General features: G+C 51.8%; 7 protein-coding genes across 7 annotated transcripts; 2 read left to right on the plus strand and 5 right to left on the minus strand.

The window, feature by feature from the left end:
- Window positions 1–86: 86 nt before the first annotated feature.
- J4E82_000961 (uncharacterized protein) lies at window positions 87–1257 on the minus strand (the record flags this gene model as incomplete). Its single annotated transcript, XM_051727281.1, has 4 exons — window positions 87–287; window positions 349–930; window positions 988–1148; window positions 1200–1257. 4 exons carry the CDS (start codon window positions 1255–1257, stop codon window positions 87–89), a joined length of 1002 nt encoding a protein of 333 aa, XP_051593088.1.
- Window positions 1258–2061: 804 nt separating this feature from the next.
- Window positions 2062–2800, minus strand: J4E82_000962 (uncharacterized protein; the record flags this gene model as incomplete). The annotated part of the gene is made up of 4 exons (XM_051727282.1): window positions 2062–2144; window positions 2194–2397; window positions 2446–2565; window positions 2623–2800. 4 exons carry the CDS (start codon window positions 2798–2800, stop codon window positions 2062–2064), a joined length of 585 nt encoding a protein of 194 aa, XP_051593089.1.
- A 482-nt stretch (window positions 2801–3282) lies between these two features.
- On the plus strand, window positions 3283–7266 carry J4E82_000963 (uncharacterized protein; the record flags this gene model as incomplete). The annotated part of the gene is made up of 6 exons (XM_051727283.1): window positions 3283–3292; window positions 3343–4314; window positions 4370–4424; window positions 4478–4961; window positions 5027–5576; window positions 5624–7266. The coding sequence occupies 6 exons, from the start codon at window positions 3283–3285 to the stop codon at window positions 7264–7266; spliced, it is 3714 nt and encodes a 1237-aa protein (XP_051593090.1).
- Window positions 7267–7714: 448 nt separating this feature from the next.
- On the minus strand, window positions 7715–9127 carry J4E82_000964 (uncharacterized protein; the record flags this gene model as incomplete). Its single annotated transcript, XM_051727284.1, has 1 exon — window positions 7715–9127. One exon carries the CDS (start codon window positions 9125–9127, stop codon window positions 7715–7717), a length of 1413 nt encoding a protein of 470 aa, XP_051593091.1.
- An 802-nt stretch (window positions 9128–9929) lies between these two features.
- J4E82_000965 (uncharacterized protein) lies at window positions 9930–10872 on the plus strand (the record flags this gene model as incomplete). The annotated part of the gene is made up of 2 exons (XM_051727285.1): window positions 9930–10252; window positions 10302–10872. The coding sequence occupies 2 exons, from the start codon at window positions 9930–9932 to the stop codon at window positions 10870–10872; spliced, it is 894 nt and encodes a 297-aa protein (XP_051593092.1).
- A 104-nt stretch (window positions 10873–10976) lies between these two features.
- J4E82_000966 (uncharacterized protein) lies at window positions 10977–11523 on the minus strand (the record flags this gene model as incomplete). Its single annotated transcript, XM_051727286.1, has 3 exons — window positions 10977–11261; window positions 11343–11425; window positions 11484–11523. 3 exons carry the CDS (start codon window positions 11521–11523, stop codon window positions 10977–10979), a joined length of 408 nt encoding a protein of 135 aa, XP_051593093.1.
- A 259-nt stretch (window positions 11524–11782) lies between these two features.
- On the minus strand, window positions 11783–12664 carry J4E82_000967 (uncharacterized protein; the record flags this gene model as incomplete). Its single annotated transcript, XM_051727287.1, has 4 exons — window positions 11783–12006; window positions 12076–12250; window positions 12299–12578; window positions 12633–12664. The coding sequence occupies 4 exons, from the start codon at window positions 12662–12664 to the stop codon at window positions 11783–11785; spliced, it is 711 nt and encodes a 236-aa protein (XP_051593094.1).
- Between the last annotated feature and the right edge of the window lie 164 nt (window positions 12665–12828).

Below are 12828 nucleotides of genomic sequence, written 5' to 3' on the forward strand. Positions count from 1 at the left end.
TATCTACGGGTAAAGTAGTCCTTATATCCCTTAAACCTTTCTTTGTCTTGAAGTTTGACTGTATAGTCGTTTGTCTTAGACAACATTTATCGACACCGTATACCAACAGCTTGCAGGGTACCATCTAGGCTCTCATCGTTACCAGGTATCTTTCTGCTCCAAACCTCCTCAGAAACACGTTCAGCTGCAGGGAGTATGTTGAAATGTGGACTTGGCTCGGCCTTCAACCACTTGAAGTCATCGATCTGATTCCACTGGTTGGCTGACTGCTCGACCTCTGGTGTCTTCTACACGATCGTTAGCGCTATTATATGAACAAAGGCTATAAATTCCAAAAGACGGACTCACATAGGAATCAGGTAATGGTGCGAACCTCAAGCCCTCACAATCCTCAAAGATTGGTCGACTAGTACTATGCAGATACACATCCACGTCTTTGCTGCCATGCATACGGAACTGTCGACACGCTGTTACTATGACACTGTTGGAGACGTCTGTGATGTGGATTGCTCCTGCGACTTGGCCGGTAATGATGAGCGAGGAGGTTATGGAGCGGAGGTAAAGAGCGGCGAAGGGTGCGTCGGCTTTTGTTGGAGCGCTAAGATCGACGACACAGTGGGCAAGATGGGAAACCGTTGGTGAGCTTGTGGCGTAAGGGACTTGAGCGAGAGTTATACGGGCATGCGACTTGTGGGAGAGGGTCGACGTGAACGAATCCTGTTGCGCCGTTTCTTGATGTTGCGATGGTTGCGATGGTTGCGATGGTTGTTGTTCAAGTAGAGAAGACGACTTCGCACTCGATGTATCCAATACTTCCGGTTTAGCTTCTGGTTTCATGATATCCTTCTTCTTGCTCTTGAAACTGAACTTCTTGGGTGGATCGAAGCTGTTCCTCATACTTGACAACTTCTCACTCAACTTCTTGATGGTCTATACTCTCTCGTCAGCTCGATCTTCCCATTCTCAAACTTTTTCATAAGAACTCACCTCGCTATATGTCCGCTGGTCATACGCGGGTAGAAGACTTGACGCGTCTTGGACATCGTGGGATAATCGATCTATGCCTGCGAGGCAGTCGTCTATCGCTTGATTGCGCTCGCCACCAGATGTCGACAGGGAGGATAAGCTTTCGATTTGCCTTTGGAGCGCTGGTATGTGTTATTCTAGTGTATATAATGCTATTGATTACAACTACGCACTTGCGACATCCTGGTGGAATTGGCGATAGAAGGTCTCTTTGAGGTTGGACTCGGCCATTGTGCATGAGATTCAATCGCGATTCAGCTTGATTGACTCGAAGACGCTAGAACTTCAAGTTATCGTTACCCGCTTTACCAAATGCGCTGGACCTTGAGGAGTCTTGGGAGAGGTTCACGCGTCATGAGGTGGTTTGGTGGGGTTGGGAGAAGAGACGCGCATTGAGCGCGACAAAAACATCATCATCATGCAACACGCTGGTCTACATGATCTGCGACTTGGATTCCTACTCAATTTCAGTGATAAAATGATCTTCTAGGGAGCTTTTTTTTCTCTTCTCGAGAACAATGTAGTAGCGAGCATATTTAAGGTAAGGACCGAGATACGCGATATGGTCGAACTGGTGGGATGCACGCTACCCCGCATTTCACCAATAGCATCTAGTATGTTGTCACCGATAGCAGAAGCAAGGCTGTTGTCCCAAATGAGTAGATTTAGACCGAAAATCGACAAGAGCTATCTGAACATCACACAATATCGCGCGCCTTCTTCTCGTTGACCAATTGTCCTTGAACAGAGCGGATAGCTGAAACTCAAGCTTATACACAGCCCGCGCTGCATGGCTCATTATATCAGTGTTCAGAGTATTCGCCAATTCATAACAGAGCCTATTGGGGTTTTGTTTGGTCCACATTGAGACTGAGAGACTTCCTCCCACCACATGCGTAAGAGACAATGCCACGATCTTGATGAACAATTCGATTGTCGAGATAGTATATACACGAGCCAGATGTAGCCCAGGTGTTTGTGATGAGGTATTTGTTGTGGTAAACTCCAAGAAAAGGTTTGTTGCTTTCAAGCCGACTATTGCTCTGCCTTGACGTCGATGCCGTACTTCTCCAACAGTCGTTGCCGCCTCCTCTCCTCGTAGCCGGGGCCATAGATTCCTAGGAGAGTCAGTCTCAGCGAGCGTGTGCTGCCCACCTTTCAACATACCTCGTCCCTCGCCCAGTTGCTGGAGCGTCTCGGATAGTGGCCGCCTGCGCACCTTCTTCAGCTCCTCCCTGCGCTCGACCTCGCCATCGTCATCGACCTGGTCGCGGATGTCTCCGACACCGCGCATACCATTGGCGTATCGGTAGGCACTGAGGGCGGTGGAGAAGCATACTCCGGCACCGAGCATGAAGGGAAGGCTCCGTCCTGTAGTCTGTCAGTACCAGGCCATGCACGAGTCTCGGATATGCGTACTGGCAACACCGACACCGCATCCAGCGACGAAACCAGCAACTGCTTCGCTGTAGCAGTCGTCTTTTTGTCGCAGGTTGCTGGTCGCGTCGAGTGTGAATTGATAGGCGGCTCCGACACCAGCTGCACGTCAATTAGCTTCATCGTGATGGATTTGCGTGCAATTGGCCTGCTACGGACCGTATAGGGCGATTATGCCTCCCGAGCGGGTGAGGATGCCCATGGCTCCGACATTCTGCTTCCGTAGTGTGTTCTGAACACCGGCAACGACGGCGCCGACAGCCGTGGTCTGGAGAGTGGTACTCGCCGTGTTGGAGAGGGCGTCCCGGGGGTGGAAGGTGACGTGTTGGTCGGCCATGGCGGGCGGATTGGGCGTGGGTGTCGACTTGGAAGCTCTATAGACGTTGGTGAAGTCGGCTGCGGCAAGTTGCGCCAGACGGTAAGCGTCTTGGCGCTCAGGGCTCAGGCGGCGGGCGGGCACTGCATCATCGCGCGCCGCGTCGCCTTGAGCTGTCGCATGGACTGCCGCGAGGCTGTTTGCTTCGCCGCTTGTGCCTCTATGGTTTTACTTTCTACCATGCATAGCCCTTGGAGTGGAAACTTCGTCCACGCGGGCTAGTTGTTCCGTTCCTTCTGGAACCTAGCAATATAGTGTATGCTAGGCGGTTGCCGCCCGCGATGCCCTCGCTGTAAACGCTTCAGTCGCACGTTGGCAACCTCTCTTCGCCCTTCTCCACCCATATCGCCGTGCGTGCTTGCTGTGCTGTCCTACTCCACCTCGCTTTCTATCATCCATAACACAAGCTGCACTGCTGCTCCCCGCTATCACCCCCAGCAGACATGGCGCCCGGTACCTTTTCCACTCTTGTGCCACCAGCGTGTGCTAACTATGGCTTCCAGGCAAGACGGCGCCGCGGTTGCTCCAGGATCTCTTCACGTACGACCCACGACACGAAGAACGCGCCGGTCGGAACTTGTTGACCAGCCCCCCGCCGCAACACGACAGCAAAGCCCCGCCAGTCCCCGCCGTGCCCTTTAGAAACTGCCGTCACAACCTGTTTACCAAGTCCGAGCAGTCGCTGTTACCCGTGCCAGGCGAAGATCCAACCTCGAGTACCGTATACAAGGTCGCTTCTTACTGCATCAAGTGTCGCTGGCATGTCGATATACTCGTCGACCATCGCATCGATGCTGCCAAAGTCAAGTCGTGTGGCAAGGGAAACGAGGACTATGCCCTGCACCACTTTCTCTACCAAGGAGAGGATGACGCAAACAGCACGGCCAGGTTCGAGGCTCAGCTACGGCCGCGTACCTATATCTTTCGCTGTTCTGCCCCACAATGTTCGGTCCAGGTACGGATCAGCATCAAACCGCCGTGCTTCTCGGAGCACGACATTGAGACCTTGACGAACCAAGCTCAACTTAGAAGGCGATGGGAAGCAGCGAAACAGATCGCCGGCGACCGAGCAGATACAAGCATGGCACGGAGGGTCGATGCTCCTGATTATCTGAACACATACCTGCAGGACTCGTTAAAACCAGCAAAGGGCAAGGCGCGCATCCCGCTGTTAAACAAGAAGTTTCTCAAGACTTTTGGTAAAGATTGTGACTCGATACTGAGACGTCTGGGCTTCGAGAAACACCAGGAAGAAGAGGAGGACACTTTTGTAGAAGCCTGGTATCTTCCTAAGCCCGAGGAACCCGCATCTCCTCTCGAATCGACGCTGCGCTCCAAGATCGAGGACGCTCGCTATGAATTGAATACCATAATATTGGACATGCCAGAGAGTGAACGCGTGGGTTGTAGACATCAACCAATGTATCCTACGCCGTCACGTAGCGACATGGAAAGGGCATTAGCATGTGCGGATTGTATGTCCTTATACGCGCCGCTCGTTGCACAATGTGATACTGACAAGCTGCACAGATGCCAAGGCGAAAGAACGGGAGACACGCAGTACAAACCACGAAGAAGATCATCCGTACGTGCCCCGCCTTCACCTTCACCAGTCCTCTGATTACTGACAGGGAATAGCTACTACGCTAGTCTGGGTGCCGTTGGAGACTTTGACGACTCCTTGATCCTTTTCGCCTTCTCTCGACAAGGCGCCGTTGACATCGAGAACAAGGCGTACTACTTTGAATGCTTGCAGGATCTCGCGACCGGTCGCCAAAGTGACATGCTCGGGATGCAAGTAGCTATGTTGGCTTCACAGGGTCTCACAAGCAAACGGGAGGCCGAGCGCGCATATCAATACTTTGGTATCGACCCAACACACGCAAGCGTAATAGGCGACGATCACATCATTGGATGTTTCCGTTCCCGCCTAGCCGATGTCAGCGTTATCCAAGCCGAGGAGGCGCGAAAGCAACTACGAGTTCTGGGAGACGTGCGTGAGAGCGATAAAATACGAGCAGAAGCTTCGGGCTCTATCGAGACGTACGAACAAGCGATGGCTTTCTTCGACCTTGATCCTAGCGTAGCTGACGATTTCGTTCCAACCATGTATTCGCTTAAGGTACTGTACACGGATCCCTACATGGACTGCTTGTCGTCTGGAACGAATGCTGACGCGCAAACTAGACTCAAGACAACCCTTCAAGCATAGAAACTGCCAGAAAGGCTGTGGAAATTATAGCAGAGACGCGCAACAGCGAACGACTACGCCATTTTGCCAAATTCGGGACGATGAGCGATCCTGAAATGGACATAGGTGACGCATACGCCCTCTTCGACCAAACAGACAGAACGGTCCCGCTTGATCCTGCAGTTCTAGAATCTGTTCTTAGCACATACGAAATCGGCACAAGTGAAAGATTAAGAATGGAGAAAGCGCACGCTCTCATCCAGTACGACCAGTCTCAAAGATTTGGCGACAACCATGTCAACCCGAAACGCTCAGAATTCAGACGAAATCTGTACCCTCTCGAGAAATGGCCGGTCGGGCTTCGCAACATCGGCAATACCTGCTACCTGAACAGCGTACTCCAATTCTTGTTCACTATCAAGCCTCTAAGAGATCTTATTCTCGATATTGAAAAGCATATGCAAGACCCCTCCCCAGAAGCATTGAATAACAAGAAAGTTGGGCGCATGCTCGTCACAGCCGAAAGGGTTCTGACGGCACAGAAATGTCAGTATAAACCTCCCTTTGCGCAAATTAAGATTAACTTTGGATAGTCGTTCGTGAGTTACGGGCTCTCTTCGAGCAAATGACGACCGCTCCAACTGAGACGGTACAGCCTGCGATAGATCTTGCTTCTCTCGCACTCTGCAAATCGGATAACCCTGTAGAACCGGCACAGTCACCGTCAATGGACACTACCGATCGCACTGGTTTAGGTACCATCGACGGAGCAGTGGTCAGCGGACCCATGTTACCACCTGCGGCAATGCAGTCAATCCCCGCAGAAGCTCCGGCAGGTTCAGTCGTGAATAGCGATGAGGCAAAGCCTGCGGACTCCGTCATGGATGATACCGATGCAGCCCCGATTACACCTGCTGATTTGGTCATGGCCGATGATGGTTCAGCAAGCAAGAGCGAGAGCGACATACCCGCTCCACCGACTCGACCTCCCCCAATTCCGCCACGAGCAGACCCTAAGCCGGCCATGAAGCCTGCTGTTCAATCAAGTACAAAGATTGGTAGAATTGAGGAGAGCGCTCGGCAGCAGGACGCCGCAGAAGTCATGGCCAACATATTTGACCTCATCTCCTGCGCCATAACGGGCGATAGTATTTTACGAGAAGGTGAGCAAGGAGACGCCATCAAGAAGCTATTCTTTGGTGATGTCACCACAGTTATGGAGAAACCAGATGGTGTACAGAAAGTCCAGGAGCTCCGAGATCATTTCCTCGTGGCTACTGGACAACGAGATCGCTCACTCTATGCTACCCTTGACGAAGATTTCGGGCTAGGTGAGATAGAAGGTGGCAGTGGCACAAGATACGATTACGTCGAACAGGCCGCGCCCATTCAGATCATCAACGTGAAACGATTGCAATTCAACAAGGGCCAGCCTGTATACGATCACTCGCATATCGGTCTAGAGAAGACCATGTATCTAGATCGTTACTTGGCGAGAACACCAACACTAGATGAAGCACAATTGCTAGAACTTCGCAAAGCGCAATGGGCAAAACAGAAAGAGCTGCGCGAGCTAGACGCAAAACGAACAAAGCTACAGACAACAGGCATGGAAGGCATGAACCTACCTGACTGTCTGAAGGCAGCGGGCGATTTTGTCGAAAGTCTCGCCACAGAGAAGGCAGAGCATGAGCCAGTATCATCGAGGCAAGACTTTTTGCCTACTCCACCTCCCGAACTCTGTGACGCCCTTCAAACTCGGGCCACCAACCTCGCCGCCGATCTGTCGGGCATCGATGGCCAGATGACAACTCTGGAGTCGGGAATCAACACCGTCTTCAAAGATTGCACTTCTGTTCCCTACCGTCTCCATGCTGTCTTCACCCACCGCGGCGATGTTAAAGGTGGCCATTACTGGATCTACATCTACGACTTCCAGAACAACGACTGGAGAGTCTACAACGACGAACAAGTAGATCCTGTTGTAGAGGAGGGTATAGTGCTCGACAAGGAGGAAGGATCCCGACCGAAGGTCAGCACAGGTGTGGTGTACGTGAGAGCTGATCTCGTGGACGAGTACACTGAGGCTGTATGTCGTCGACCTGAAAAACCCGAGGAGGATGTACCGGCGGATGTCGAGATGAAGGATGCTGTGTTTGCCGACGATGCCATGCCGGCGCTTGAACCGGCAGATCTGAAGGATGTACCTGTCATTGAGGGCGTGGAGAAGGAGTAAGCTCTTTTCTTTTGAGCCCCTGCTCCTTTTCCCCCCTTCTCTCTACTCCTGTTTGCTGATCTTGACTGTTCTATTAGCATGGATCTGGTACTCCAGGATGAGCCTTTGACTACTCCTCAGGAGAAGAGAGTAGGCGCACGTCTGGAATCTCCACCTAAGAGAGGCAAAAGCGAAGTTGGGATCAATGATAGATCCAGTGGGATTGATTGACTAGAGGTGAACATCGGTACTGTGCAAACCGGGCTACGCTGAGCGTATGCAACTGTGTTGAAGGGCATGACTAACGAATTGTGCTTGCATTGGCACTAGCATTGGTAATGGCTCACAAATAGAATTAGGATAATGCATAGTGACGGGCACTGTTTTTGTGACCCGGTGAAGGCTGATGTATTCTGTTGCATGCATACGACGTGTTTTTACTCGTCATCACCGTAGCGGCACAGGAAGCTCACACAGCTTGTCTCTTCCTTCCTCCGCCTCTTCGCCAATTCCACAGCGCTTCCTGAGCAAAAGTGCGTGCAGTCAAATGACCCCTCTCCTTGTTGGCCTCTTCAGTCAACGTCTCAATCACCCTTCCTTGCTCGATGCACTGCCACAGCCCCCCTGCCATGGCACTGCCAATATCCTCCTCTACCCACTCCTCTCCATCCTCGTCTTCTACTACCTCTGGATTCTTGGCTACTTTTGCTGGTCCGTCCGTCGTTTGTTCCACGCTCTCAACGCCGAATTCTCCTCTGCCTAGTCTGTATAGGATACGACCTAGCGTTTGGTATGCGATACATCGTTGACTTGCCACTTTGCTTCGCGCTGTGACTGCCAGTTCTGGTATTGTGTATCCTGCTGCCTCTGGGGCTTCGGCGTGATGGTGAAGGCCCCTGTCGGTAGGTATATCTCGTGCGACGCTAGGTGCTAGCAAATTGCCAGAAAAGTCGAAGCGCAGTTCTGCCGGATTCAGGGCGGTTTGAGAGGGGTGGTAAGGAGATTTGGTATCGGACGGGTCAATTGGCGACATCCATGATAGCGAGGAGGGATCGTAGGGTAGCGTGGGGAAGTACTTCTCATGTAGGTTTTTCAGGAATAAGGGATCGTTTGGGTCGAGGTCGGGCGGTTGTGGAGGTCGTGGGAAGTGTATTGAGTCTGCGGCATCCGGAACAGCTGCCGATGCGGTGTCGTCGTCTGGCGAAGATTGTGTGGCGGGTATCAGACTCGGTGCTGGTTGTGACGTTGCTTCCTTTGTTGGCTCTGGGGCAGCGAAGGAGACCTTCTTCGTACTTGGGGTCTGGGGCTGAGGTTCTGGCTTGGCTTGGTCAGTCAAGAGGGGTGCAACGGCTGCTGGTTCTGGCGGCTCTGTATCAAAGTCGCGCTCGTTGCTCCCTTGATCAATGTTGGACCGCATGAGCAGCTTCTGCAGTAATGCTGGATTGAGACTCGACATGAGCTCTTGCCGTTCCTGCTCAATCTCTGCATCTGACATGCCCGCTAGTGTCTGCCTATTCTCTTCGTCTATCGCTCGTCTCTCCTCGTCCCGGTCAAGCCCAAATGCGCTTCGTGGTTTGGGCGCATCTTGCATTTTCGCAGGTGCTTTTGGTGCCGCCGCAGCTTGCTGGTCTTTGGCCGCGCGCTGCTGTTTGAAGGCCGACATTCTCGGTACGCGTTTTTTGTGCGCCGGAAACCCATTCACATTCGGTTTGAGCGAGGGCGCAACTGGAGGATTAGCTGGTGATGAATCGCGCTCTTGAATGTCGCCCACGAAGGTAGGGAACGACGGCATGCGGAGCTCATGCTGCTCTTCTTGATCCAGCTTCTCGACTGCGCCGGTATCAAAGTTCAAGTTCACGCGCTCTCCTCTCTGAAACTCCATGTTGACAGCAATATTGTGGCGGTGGTGTACGTGACGCAAATGTTTCCTGTCGAAACTTTGGGCTAACGGACCCTTGCATGCGGGGCGGGGTGCTATGAGCGCATCGGCTGGACCTGCCTTACGTGACACTTCCAGCAGCAATGGAGCGAATGCACGCGGCGACAGGCAGCTCAAGGCTCGCAGCTGATTCGATACCACGCCCATGTGTACTACAACTATGCTTCTCCACAGCTTTGACTTGAAGTGACAAACTGGACAACATCCTTGTTCTGGGATGATGATTTTGTCGAAAAGGATACCCGGTTGAAAACTTTCCTATTGTCTGGAATGACCCAAGTAAGGTGCAGGGTGCCTAAGCTACCAATGATGACAGGGACTCAGGTACCTGCATCGATATGTGGGATGTTTGTAAGACGAATTCGGCCAATGGTCAAGTGGTGACTGAGCTTCAGGCTGCGCAGGCAGTATCCCAATCTCATATAAGATAGCTAGGCGTGCCGTTTAAATACATGAGTACGAAGAAATGGCGATCTCTGAAAACGATGAGTCGGTTGTGATGGGATATCGACTGTCGTGCCGTAACAACGATCAAGCCAATGTGATGGATATGCTAAAATGCAGTTACAACATTGCAGCGCGGCCGCCCCGGCGGAAAGCTGCCTCGGCTAACCGCGGTCTACAACTATGAGGTCGCCAAACCACATCCCCACAACAACGACACTGTAGCTTTGAACACCAGCATATCTGGGCGTGAACTGTACTGTACTACTGCGGTCGCATACACAACGTAGACATCATCGAAATGCCCTCATTCCGTCTCAGCCCCCGCGTCCTACATCGTGCCCTTCAAAGCCGCACATATGCAACCGCCCAAGCACCGGCAATCAACGTCACCAACGTCCCAGCACCACACTGTGGAAGCATACGTATACTTTCTCTGAATCGACCTGCGGCACGTAATGCGATATCGCGGCAATTGCTCGCGGATTTGAGCCATCAAGTAAACAGCATACACAATGAGGGTGACAACGGGCCAACCAGGGCGTTGATATTGGCGAGCGATATCGACACGAGTTTCTGTGCGGGCGCAGATCTAAAGGAGAGGGCTACATTTACGCAGGAAGAGTATGTTCAGCCATATACGTGGGAAGAGTAACAGCTAACAAAATATTAGAACATCCAACTTTCTAACTACGTTACGGGGAACATTTGCATCGATCTCACAACTACCGATTCCTACAATCTCTGCATTGGCAGCACCAGCATTCGGTGGCGGCCTCGAACTAGCCCTTACAACACACATGCGCGTCTTTGCCTCTAGCACCACCGTCGCTCTCCCAGAAACTCGTCTCGCTATTCTTCCTGGCGCAGGAGGGACATACCGTCTCCCTGCTTTGATCGGTCTTTCACGTGCACGGGACATGATATTGACAGGCCGCCGTGTAGCAGCGCCGGAAGCCTATTTCCTGGGGCTGTGTGACCGGTTAGTGGAGATAACTGCCGAAGACGTACAGCAAGAAGGTGCTGCGCGAAAGAAGGTCTTGAACGAAGCTGTAAGACTAGCAAGGGAGATATGCGAAGGTGGGCCGATAGCGATCAAGGCTGCGCTTCAAGCGGTGGAGGGCTGTGCGCTGGGCGAGAAGGCCGAGAATGCTGCATATGAGCTTGTAGTCAGGACAAAGGATCGCGACGAGGCGCTTCTCGCATTTAGGGAGAAGAGGAAGCCTGTTTTCAAGGGCGAGTAAACAAATATTGGCTGTGTCGCGATCAAGTATCGACACTTGCGCACCTAGCCTGAGCCGACATGCTTCATTTCTGCATTATCAAGTCCTAGGCTACACGCTACGTTCTACATCTTACTCTTGATCTCCTCCAATAGCTTGCTTAGCTCGCCCTTGTCCGCCTCCTTGGTTGGCCAGCCAATGCCCAGCCCTTCTTGCTCATTTGGCTTGGGAATGAGGTGGAAATGCACATGATCCACAACTTGATGCGCAATCCTTCCATTGTTTTGCAGAATGTTATAGTCTTGGATGTTTTGAGCGATGGCAATGCGCTTCGTGACGGACAGGACTTCGGCCAGTTGGTCGTCGGGTATGTCGTGAAGCTTTGCGCCATGATGTTTGGGGATGATTAGCTAGCAGGAACATTAGCATCAATGGAATAGTGTTTGTTGTACAGGGACATGGAGTGAGTTAGAAAAAGCGAGATTACACACCGAATGGCCCTTGCTCAATGGGCCGATGTCAAGGAAAGCAAGTGTCTTCTCGCTCTCGAAGATCTTCATCGAAGGGATCTCGCCTAGCCATTCCGTTAGCCATTGTTGAATGAGACAAGGGTCAAGGGAAGCAGAGAGTACCCTTGATGATCTTGCAAAAGATGCATGCAGCAGAAGACATTATGGTACTCTCGGATTGGGAGTGTTGGTTGATTGGTACGAGTGTGGATTGGAGAGAGCAGTGAGGATGACGCAGGGAGCTTGTTGCGAGCCAAGTGGGGTTGACTGAGGACATGTGGGGTAGCTTTTTGGCGGGACGGTTCCGCCTTGCTTGACTTGAGATATTCTAGTTACAAAAAGATGTCTTTTCGGATACTACTGTTACTTATGACAGTTTGCACACTCTCACTTGTAGCTTCAACGCATCACATCCTTGCAGGTCATGACTGTGCCCACTTCCACGATGCGCACTCAAAATTTGCATAGCATCTGAACTCGTTGCTCAAACCTTTCGCGTGCTTGATCTCGTAGTTCGTCGTCTTAGTTCCTACTTTCCCATATAGTTTGTCTGTGATCAAGCTCTCCATACGCTCTCCAGTGCACACAATCAGACGGAGAGAGTCTTGCGACCAGGACTTGGCGAGCCATCGTACAGTCAACGCAGCTAAGTGCCATTAGCGACATAAAACCCACGCTTGTCTGAAATGATAACAAGACTTACCTTTTGTTTGACAGTCTTGGCTTAGAAATGGTGGATCGCAAATGATTACGTCAAATGAAGCCTTCATCTCAGCCGGCAGTTGGATAGCCTTCTCGAAGTCGTAGCGCACAAACTCCTTGAAGACGGCGAAGCGTTCGTCGAATTCCAACAACTTGATCTGTGGACGACACTTGACTTCACCTGAGTTCTGGACTGAAGTCAACATGCGAGCCTCTCACTGACCCTGAACTCTTACCAGTAGATTCTTTAGTTGGATGAAAGCACTCGGAGCAGACACAACCGCTATCCTTGTCTCGTCTGTCGCACCCTCCAGAAGTTGCCGCGCGAGCACCATGGCAGTTTCGTCGCTGTACCAGAACTGACTTGCATTCCAGTCTTCGGTAAACGCATCCATGGATAGTTTCCCCTCGAAGTCATCTTCGGCTTGGCCTTTCAGTTCTTCGAACTGTTTTTGTCGTGCGTCCCGCTCGCCATAAAATTCCTTTAGGGCGGCAAGAGCATCGCCTGAAAGCTGTCTTTATCTTTCAGCATTTGTGTTTTAACCTTGGAGTCGAGTAGGGATAACCTACGGGATCTCGTCGTCGTCTTCGATCGATGCCATGCTAATTTTGGCTCAAAGCGATTTGTCGCAAAGTGCACCTGAAAAGTAATGGTCTGTCTGAGTCGTACCCCACTATCGATAAGCGCCGTGCCTCGGTAAGTCATGTCCGGCTGTAGCTCATGGTAAGAGCGACAATGCACCCGCGACTGCGATGTCTGACAACC

The sequence above is a fragment of the Alternaria postmessia genome, assembly GCF_024291825.1.
Source record: "Alternaria postmessia strain BMP 2775 chromosome Unknown scaffold_3, whole genome shotgun sequence".
In the NCBI taxonomy this organism is placed as follows: Eukaryota; Fungi; Ascomycota; class Dothideomycetes; order Pleosporales; family Pleosporaceae; genus Alternaria; species Alternaria postmessia.